Source organism: Glycine soja, chromosome 9, assembly GCF_004193775.1.
Source record: "Glycine soja cultivar W05 chromosome 9, ASM419377v2, whole genome shotgun sequence".
NCBI lineage: Eukaryota > Viridiplantae > Streptophyta > Magnoliopsida > Fabales > Fabaceae > Glycine > Glycine soja.
This window is the reverse complement of record NC_041010.1, coordinates 27,794,274-27,803,681: the sequence shown is the minus strand read 5'-3', so window position 1 is coordinate 27,803,681 and position 9,408 is coordinate 27,794,274. Positions and strand designations below refer to the sequence as shown.

Below are 9,408 nucleotides of genomic sequence, written 5' to 3'. Positions count from 1 at the left end.
GTAAGTTTTTATTTTTCTATGAAAATCTATTGGAAAAAACATAGTTGATATTATATTTTTGTATTTTTTTATGTTTTGTTATCCCCTTTTTTAGTTCTCTAGTATGTTGTAGAAATAAATTATTATAATACAGTATAGGGAATTATTATTTTTAGTTTTGTCTACCTTTACGTTTTATGTTTTTGAATTTGTGTGTGTTTAAATATAGGATTTGTTATATTTGGGAATTATGGTGGAAGTTCCAATAGTGCATTGTGGTCCACGAGACGAATCTCTGTTATGTTTCCAACAGATGCATGTGTCGGAGGCTATCTGAAGCGAGAAACCAGATCGTGTCTTGCTAGGTGAGACACAAGTTAGGATTAAGACTCTTTCCTAATCTTAACTAAGTAATTAAACCATTATTTTCCTACTCAGTTATTATTAGAGGATGGATATTATTATACCTTGTTATCAAATTATCACTATTTTTGCTAAGGATTATTATTATAGAGAAAAACAGTATATACTTTTTAAAATAATTTTACATATATAGTCATCTAATTATAATCACTATGTTTGATATAAGATTTTACTTTTACATATATATTGTAAAAGTCATACAAATAGTAATTTATTATTGAATTCATCATGTGTATTAATCTTTTAATTTATTTCAATCATGATTTATTTTTTTTTTACTTTTAAAATGAGACATCTTATATAAGTGCTTATGTAGTAATGCATCCAAATATTTCAAAAATTTGTAAGCGCTTATGAAATATATATTCAAACACAAGTAATTTATTGAATTTTAATCACTAGCTTGTAATATTTTTTTTGTTTTTCCAAACGCCCTAAATAAACCTATTAATAAAGGAAAAGAACAAATGAATGTCTCAACTTTAATCACTAAAATGAAAAGAGAGAGAAAAATCTGTGAAATTTATTTAATGAAAAGAACATATTCCATGATTAATATAACTATACCCAAAGTGAATATTATAATTATATATCACTCCTGCTATTTATGCATATCCGATTATAATAGTAGAATATTATAATTATATGATATGGTTAGGTCACTCTCCTATATCTCGGTTACCCATGCCTACCCGAGATTGAATATCCAAGCTAAATCCAGTCAACCCAATTTGTATTTTTGGTAGAAACTTCACAAGAGGACAATAATCCCCAATTAATAAACACAACATAATATTTATATATGCTAGCGAAATCCATAGTAATAATAACCACACCCTTAAAACATTGCCTACCAATTTTTTGGCTTTTTCTATCCCATCTTTGTCTTTTTCTTTTTTCTTTATCATGGTATTAGACCGAAGTAATTTTGTCGAACAATGACTAATCTTTAACATGATTTATCCCACCTTTGTCTTATGCTCCAGCTTATGAGTTGTGTTCAAATCCATGTGAACGAAGGCCCTCTCAATTTCGGGTAGCTTTTCAAGCTTATCTTGAAGTGTCTCTCCAATATCATGTGCTTGACTAAGTGACATTTCTTCAGACACCACAATGTCTACTTCCACAAAGTAATTGGACCCAAAGGTGTAGGCTCTCACTGTGTCGATGTGCTTGATCTCCTTGTGATGGTTCCAACAAAGATATGTTAGCTTTGCTAGGTATTCTGCTGGGGCTGTTTTGCCAATCAATGACCACACATTCTCCATCACCGTTTTTGCCCAGTTGCTGATTGTATATAAAGCTATCTGCAAATGTAATTGCTAATTTCTGTTATTACTTTGCATCATTATAGGCTTATATAATATATATTTTTAGGACAATAAAATGTAACATTTTTTAAATATGAGAAAAGCTACCTGCAACAGAATCTCTAACAAACTATTTTGAACACATTATTTACTGTGTTGACTGTTAACTGAAATTTAAAATTTTGGTGGATCTTTCATATCGTTGAACGATCCTATTTGATTTTGTAGTAATAGTAGAATATGTATTAGAAAGAATGCGTTAAAAAGAGTATGTGATTAGTATTTTTCTTTAAATAATTTTATTTAAAAGATAATTAATTTTAATCCTTAAAAATTACAAAATCACATACTTTTAGTCTCTCATGATGAAGAATCAAGTACAAATTATTTGGGTGAAAAGTAAAGATTAAAATTTCAAGAGCCAATTTAAGAGTCTATAAAAAGCAATGCAATGTGTCAGCTGTTTCACATATATAAATGTATATAAACCTTATTTGTGTGATTAAATAAAAATTAAACAAAACCAAACATAAATGTACTATGTAATAAATGTTAAATTAAGGACATACCAGGATGGCCCCAACAGGGTCAAGCCACCAGTAGAATTTGATGGCTAGAACTGCAGTTGCTAGACCAATAGAGTTTGTAATGACATCGAAGAAATGGTCCTGAGCATAGGCCCTCACTATTTCATTCTTGAACCTGCGACAGTAAGTCATGAGCATAACTTTTACCAATGTGGCTGTGACCATAATCCCTATCATCCACTTTTCCTTCACTGGATCCCTATCAGGTTGAGTCTGTCAATAAATGAAGCAGAGATTAGTACATAATTTTTATTTTAACTTTCCGGTACATTATAGAAAAAGAATTTTAATTAATTTAGAATTCAATTAAAAGATAAAAAAAAGTCTGACAAAAAATTATTTTCGTTAAAGATCAAACTTGAATAATATCCGTATAATTCAATCTTAACTTTTACACATTAACTATTTATTCAATCACTTCCTTAAAGATTAGTACATATTTAACATGGAGAGTCTATCAATTAATAATAATTATTTAGATTCGCTAATCTTCTTTGTTTTGTGGGGCATAAGATATGCTTTACAAAATCCTGATTCACTAAGTCAATTGTTTTGCGGAGTATAAGATATGCATTTATGCAGTCAGATAATTAGAACTGTTAATTAAGATTAATGAATTAAATTTTAATGGAGTTTAATTTTGATTTATCAAGATAAAATATAAGTCATTTAATCTTGTTCAAACATGTATTCAATTTGCTGTAATTTACATTTATACCTTTGTGATGATTTCCCTTCCTGATTCAAATAATATTTGTAATCCGAGAGTTGCCATGACTGATGCGAACACAACTATACCCTGTCAAAGTAATTTGCACACACAAAGGTAAAAAAGTGAAAAATATTGGTGAAAAAATATCTGTCAAATAACCAGAGCATGCCATTTCAGCGCTTTTTTTTAGTTAGTTTCTGTAGTACGTGTTTTAAACTAATTTTTGACATTCTAATAATGCAATTCAGTGTCAAATTTATTTATATTTTTCATGTTAACTTTTAAGTTTTTCTTTAAAAATGTGATTTCAACAAACAATCTGTAGTTTTTAAATAAAAAATGAAATTACAAATTAAGTAATCTACTATAGATATCATAAACCTGTAAAACATTATGACATATTTACATGTCAAGCCGTGAGGGCTTTGTTGCCTACCCGCTGGTATTTTTGTAAATTTCCTTAAAAATAGGAATAATCTCATTTGGATGGGCTTCTGTAATATTCGCCTTATAATCTATCTGTAGATATAATAATTTTTTTTCCTTTTTTATGTGACAGCTATAGCTTAGTCCACCAAATAACAATATATTTCTTTGGAAAATAAATTCGTTTTGCATTACTATATAACAGAGTAATTTAATATCACGTGTTGAACAGATATATAATAGTAAAGATACATTACTTACATGTTTTATAATGCTTGTATTTGAAGAAATAATTGTTTACTTTATAATTTTTTTTAACAAGTTATCAAAATTAAGTAATTATTTCTTTGAAATAAGTTGAACTAATTATGCACGTATTAGTAATAATAAGAATGACTGTATTATGCATCATAAACAAAAAATAATGAATATATTAATAAAACACCAACGCAATATATTGAACTGATGAAAAAGTTGAGATTCCAAATGAGCTCAAATAAATTACTTTGTGTATATACATATGAAAATTTAATCTAATAATGTTAATGACAAATTTAGAGATTGAAATGTGTATTAAAATCCACGTATGACAAATTTGCTTTTTCTAAGAAACAATCGGAGAGAGAATACCATGGATAATTTTTAATGAATTATATAGAGGGACAGTCATGAAGCTAAAAATTCAATTAATTAATGACTCAATTCTTAAATTCGTTGAGGAACCAATATGTTTCTAAATGAAAGAAGCAATTACCACAGGTTGCATCCGGTTCTTGCCAATGGGGTATTTGTGTTGATTTGGTTTGCTCATAGCATGAGCAGTGAACCAAAGTATGAATCCTGACAAGAGATCCAAGAGTGAGTCCAGAGTTGATGCAATAACAGCCAGGGATCTACTCTCAATGGAAGCATACACTTTTGCCACAAATAGCACCATGTTCCCTATGTTGGATGCATAAATTGCCACCCTCTCACTCCTTTCAAGTTCCTTCATCTCATCCTAATCAAAATTAAGCTTCCCATTCATATATGCATACAAAAATCACTTTAAATAAGGACAACACTTAGATACAGTATCTGAGTATTGTTTTTGCTGTTCTCCCATCAGAATTTAAGTTTTACCTTGGTGATTTGTATATAACTCTTAAATGAAAATCTTTATTATGTGGATTACTGAGGTAGAACTCCAATTTTGATTGGAGAACATTACAAACAGCACCTAAAGTATATAAAATAATTATAAACATAAAAAGGTAGTCAGAAAATGAGTAAATTTTTCTTCTCAAAACCTCTGTTAAATTTCCTGGTATCATGCCCAAGTCAGTGTATGAATCCACTTCTTGGTAGCCTTTAAGAAGCCTTTCTTGCCTCTTGTAGTACTCAGCAAGTTTCCTTTGCCTCTCTGAGATATAAAAATGCAAATTTCATTTTAGAAAAATGCAATTTTTCAAAAAAAAAAAAGTTGGAAAATAATTATAAAAAAATTTAAATATGCTCAATTTATAATATACTTAGTGTATTTATGAAGAATCCAAAGCCAAAATGAGACTCCATTCGCCTTTCTGGTAACCGATGTTCTTCCATGTTGATCCTCCATGAAGGTTGCCTAGCCATAGACACATTCTCTACTGCTATTGTTGGTGAAAGAAGCTCGGTTCTATAGTCAGTGGAATCGGTTCTAAGTTCAGTTCCCATCTTTGCTATGCTTGAGTTCTAAGCATTTGTGTGTGTGTGCGCTATATATAATAACTAGAGCAAGTGGAGTGGTTACTATAGTAGGTAATATGGAATATTAAAACTTGGTGATGGCCGCGGGAAGAATAATTTAATTTAATTAACTTAAGAAAGCATGGACAATGCTTGATTATTGTTCTGGCATGAACCATATCTTAGTCCGTCTACTATGTCATGTATTATAAAGAACTAATTTAATGAGATGATGTAATATTTGCTAATATGAACGGAATTCATCTTGGGAATATGCTTAGTGTTCAATGTTCACATTTCAAGCTTCCATATTTTATTTGTGGTTAAGAAGAATCAACTTTTACTTAATTAAAAGGAAATAAGCACTATCAATTCGGTGCTTTCTTTGTAGCTAAACTAGTTTTTTCTCCTAGTTAGTAGGAAGCATCCTAAACTCAGCTAATTAATTAGATTGAAATGGACCTATTGGAATCAAGTTTTTTATTTGGTGCATAAATTGATCAGTTTTTTTTGTTTTAATTTCCTAAAATAAAATTATCTATTTACATTTTTATGATAAATAAAACTAGTTGGTTCCTCTAAGCAATAGTGATATTTTAAAAAATAAAGTGCAAAGTCATAACTATTGATTGAAAAATTAAACTCACCACTATTATAAAAAACGTAAGTACGTACATAATAAAAAAATGGTAATTGGTACGAATAACGTTTTGCAAAATGCAAACAATGCACGAATCGTGATTTCTGTCAAATCACTTTATATTTTTAATTTTTAATTATTATTTATTTTTAAAAATAATATTATCCTTCCATATTTCCGTTCGTGGATTTCATGCATTTCCTGCATCTCTTTATTCATAAATTTTTTTAAGCATCGCTAATATAATAAACTATAAAAACTGTTACGTATAAATTGTTGATTTTTAAGGAATGTTATAACTCGATCTCTATTCGTCGTAAAAAAAAAAAAAAGCATGCTAAGGTAAGATGATTTCATGTTTAGAGGGTGTTGGTAGAAAAGAGGAAATGGAATCTTTTATGTGGCTGTGAAGGAACCCGCTCCCAATTTCCTCAAGGGATTTTCTTTGTGCACCCAGAATAATTGTTAGTGCACCTAATATTTTAGGTGAAGTGGCTAAATTACTCTTCAATTAAAATTTTAAAAAGGGTTCTCCCTCTCTTCTCGTCTCCTATGTTGTTCTACTTCCCTCTTCTTCATTCTCTACTTCTTCTGCGTCGTGCCACCAGTGATTGTCACTACCCCAACTGTCGACGTCGCCTTCGTCGTAACTCCTTCCATCTGCGCCCCTCTTCTTCATTCTCCACGGGCATTTATACTTGTTACTTTGGCATTGGCATTTATACAGATTTGAAATCTGTATAATGCATACGAAATCCGTATAATGCATACGGATTGTCAATCCATACGAATTATATGGATTTTCAATCCCTATGAAATTATACGGATTTCCAATTCATATAATCTTTTTTAATTTATTAATTAATAAAATTAGAATACAATAAATTTTTCTTATTTAAAAATAAATTAATATTTTTGTTTTTATGCTATTAATTTATAGATAAACATTTTGTATATTTCTAATGTTTTTTTATTTAATTAATTATATTTTTTAAGTTGGTTTTTAAGAATTAATTTATTCAATAAATAAATAATTTAAGAATTTTGTTTATTTAAAAATGAATGTATTGTAGAAGCAAAGACTTTGACTTTGATGTTTTGATGATGTCATGTGATCATGCACTTCTCAAGTTTAATTCAAGACAAAAATCCAAGAAATTCAAGATACATCATCAAGAAGATCTCTAGTGATTTAGGAAGGCAATTCCAAGTTGAAACAGCAAGAGGTTTGGCCAATAAATTTAAGCAAAAATGTTTTTACAAGAGATTTACTCTCTGATAATTGATTACCAGAGGATGTAATCGATTACCAGTGGTCAAAACACTTCCTGAAACGTTTTTAAAATAATTTTTGAAGGCATGTAATCGATTGTACATGAGGATTGTAATCGATTACCAACTACTGAAAATGTTTACAACAGTCATTAGAAATTTGAATTCAAAATTTATAATGTGTAATTGATTACACATGGATGGTAATCGATTACCAACAGTTATTGAACGTTTTGATTCAAATTTTAAAGCCTGTAATCGATTACACAAATATGTTAATCGATTACCAGAGGAGAATTTCAGAAAATAATTTCCAAGAGTCACATCTGTTCAAATGATTTTTTAATGGCCATCAAAGGTCTATTTATATGTGACTTGGAACACGAATTTGTTCAAAGTTTTTCAGAACAAAAAGGTCTTATCCTCTCAAAAGCAAAATTATCTTATCCTCTTAAAAAATTCCTTGGCCAATACACTTGCAATTCAATAAGGAATTATCTTGAGTGTTCCATTGTTCAATCTATCTATTTCAAGAGACATTTCTTTTTCTCTTCATCTTATTTCTGAAAAGGGATTGAGAGACCGATGGTCTCTTGTTGTAAAGCAATCTGAACACAAAGAAATGGTTGTCTTTGTGTGGTTTAGAACTTGTAAAGGGCTTTTGCAAGATAGTGGAACTCTCAAGCAGGTTGCTTGGGGATTGGACGTAGGCACAAGGGTGTGGCCGAACCAGTATAAATCTGAGTTTGCATTTTCTCTTCCCATAAACTCCTTTATTTATTATTGTATATTGCTTCTATTCAGTAAGTTTAATTTGCATAATTATTTAGGAATTCATTTTGAAAGGAATCTTGGGTTTTGGGTTAAAATCAAAATAGAATTTTTTTTTTTAACTAGGAAAAGTTTGTGATATCTTAATTCAAGCCCCCCCCCCCCTTCTTAAGATATCTGAGACCACTTGTCTAACATGTATGAATATTATTGTTATTTATTTATTTTTAAAATATAAGAAATTTAATTATATTTGTACGCATTGTGGATGTCGAAGGCCAACATCATCTGCACGTAGACAATGGGCAGCTGCACTTGTTGCTGAGGATGTTGAGCATGTGGATCATGCAGCTGACGAGGTTCATGAGTAGCCTCAAGAGGCAGTTACTGATGATGTACGTGCTAATGCCCAGGGTTTTCCAAGTGGGCCCCACGATACATCAATTTTGACGGAATATATTCATCATGTGGCAGCCACAGTTTGGGCAGAAGAGATACTTATTTCTTGAATTATATAATATTTTCATAACTATTTTTCATTTAACTTGAAGTGATTAATATATTTTTTTCAGGAACGTCCTGAGTTGAAGTTGTCCTCTCATGTAAGGAAAGTACAAAAATTTGGAAGGTCTGCTCTAGAGATTGAAGGCATAGTGGTTGCCACAGGATTAAGTCATCTAATTTCATGTTCCTTGGACACTGGTGACATGGGACTTATATTTGCTTTTGCGGATAAGTGGCATAAGGAAACTAGTAGTTTCCATCTTTTGGTAGGAGAGGTCACTATCACGCTCAATGATGTGGCATCGTTCCTACACTTGCCCATTACAGGCGCCTTCCATACCTTTAATGCTCTTCATGTAGACCAAGCCATGGACTTGTTAGTTGAGTTGCTTAAAGTCAGTACACAAGAAGCAAAAGATGACACATTTCAATGCCATGGGGCATATTTTTGCCTAGCCTGGCTACGAGACATTTATCGTAGCAAATGTGATCCGGGACAGTGGACCGTAGCAGCTCGAGCATATCTTTTGTATCTAGTAGGTTGCACATTGTTTTCTAACAAGAGTGTCACACACGTGCCTGTGATATTCTTGTATGCATTTCGTGACCTCGGCCAAATTGGAAGCTACTCATGGGGAGCGGCTGCACTGGTCCATATGTATGAGAATTTGAATGATGCGTCAAAGAAAACTGTCAAGCAACTTGTAGGATATATCACACTGCTACATGTATTTATAATTTCTTTTAACACTTTAATTATTAGTTTTGTAGTTTATATTGACTATTGATTTGATTTTATTTTGTTTTTTAAATGTGTAGTGTTGGATCTACAAGTATTTTCCTACTGTTGCTTTGTGTGTTGCTGATGAGGATTATCATGAAAAGAAACCACGTGGTTGTTGTTGGAAGTTTGGGAAGGCATTACCGGTGTCAACGTATCATAAGTGGTTGGATAGATTGATGTCCGGCACTGTGTGTTGGATTCCTTATGGTGACCACCATGCATTCAGAGAATTTGAGTTGATCTCCTTATTTTTTGGACAAATCAGATGGGGTCAATCTATTGTGATACAATGA

At 31.0% G+C, this 9,408-nt stretch overlaps 2 protein-coding genes across 2 annotated transcripts; one reads left to right on the top strand and one right to left on the bottom strand.

The window, feature by feature from the left end:
• Positions 1-984: 984 nt before the first annotated feature.
• LOC114367029 (metal tolerance protein 10-like) lies at positions 985-5,157 on the bottom strand. Its single transcript, XM_028324105.1, has 6 exons — positions 4,949-5,157; positions 4,727-4,839; positions 4,192-4,437; positions 3,018-3,098; positions 2,282-2,512; positions 985-1,709 (listed from the first exon to the last, which is right to left on the bottom strand). Exons 1-6 carry the CDS (start codon positions 5,130-5,132, stop codon positions 1,362-1,364), a joined length of 1,203 nt encoding a protein of 400 aa, XP_028179906.1. The 5' UTR covers positions 5,133-5,157; the 3' UTR covers positions 985-1,361.
• Positions 5,158-8,163: 3,006 nt separating this feature from the next.
• LOC114368302 (protein MAIN-LIKE 2-like) lies at positions 8,164-9,408 on the top strand. The gene is made up of 3 exons (XM_028325616.1): positions 8,164-8,250; positions 8,400-9,059; positions 9,151-9,408. Exons 1-3 carry the CDS (start codon positions 8,164-8,166, stop codon positions 9,406-9,408), a joined length of 1,005 nt encoding a protein of 334 aa, XP_028181417.1.

Bases quoted from the DNA above. Each gene is read 5' to 3' on its own strand.
- LOC114367029 (XM_028324105.1), bottom strand. From the start codon at position 5,132: ATGGGAACTGAACTTAGAACCGATTCCACTGACTATAGAACCGAGCTT. The intron at 4,840-4,948 runs GTATATTATAAA...TTTATATCTCAG, and splicing joins ATTCTTCATAAATACACTAA to AGAGGCAAAGGAAACTTGCT. The intron at 2,513-3,017 runs GTATAAATGTAA...ATTTATTGACAG, and splicing joins GAAGGGAAATCATCACAAAG to ACTCAACCTGATAGGGATCC.
- LOC114368302 (XM_028325616.1), top strand. From the start codon at position 8,164: ATGTGGATCATGCAGCTGACGAGGTTCATGAGTAGCCTCAAGAGGCAG. The intron at 8,251-8,399 runs GTGGGCCCCACG...TATTTTTTTCAG, and splicing joins TAATGCCCAGGGTTTTCCAA to GAACGTCCTGAGTTGAAGTT. The intron at 9,060-9,150 runs GTATTTATAATT...TTAAATGTGTAG, and splicing joins GATATATCACACTGCTACAT to TGTTGGATCTACAAGTATTT.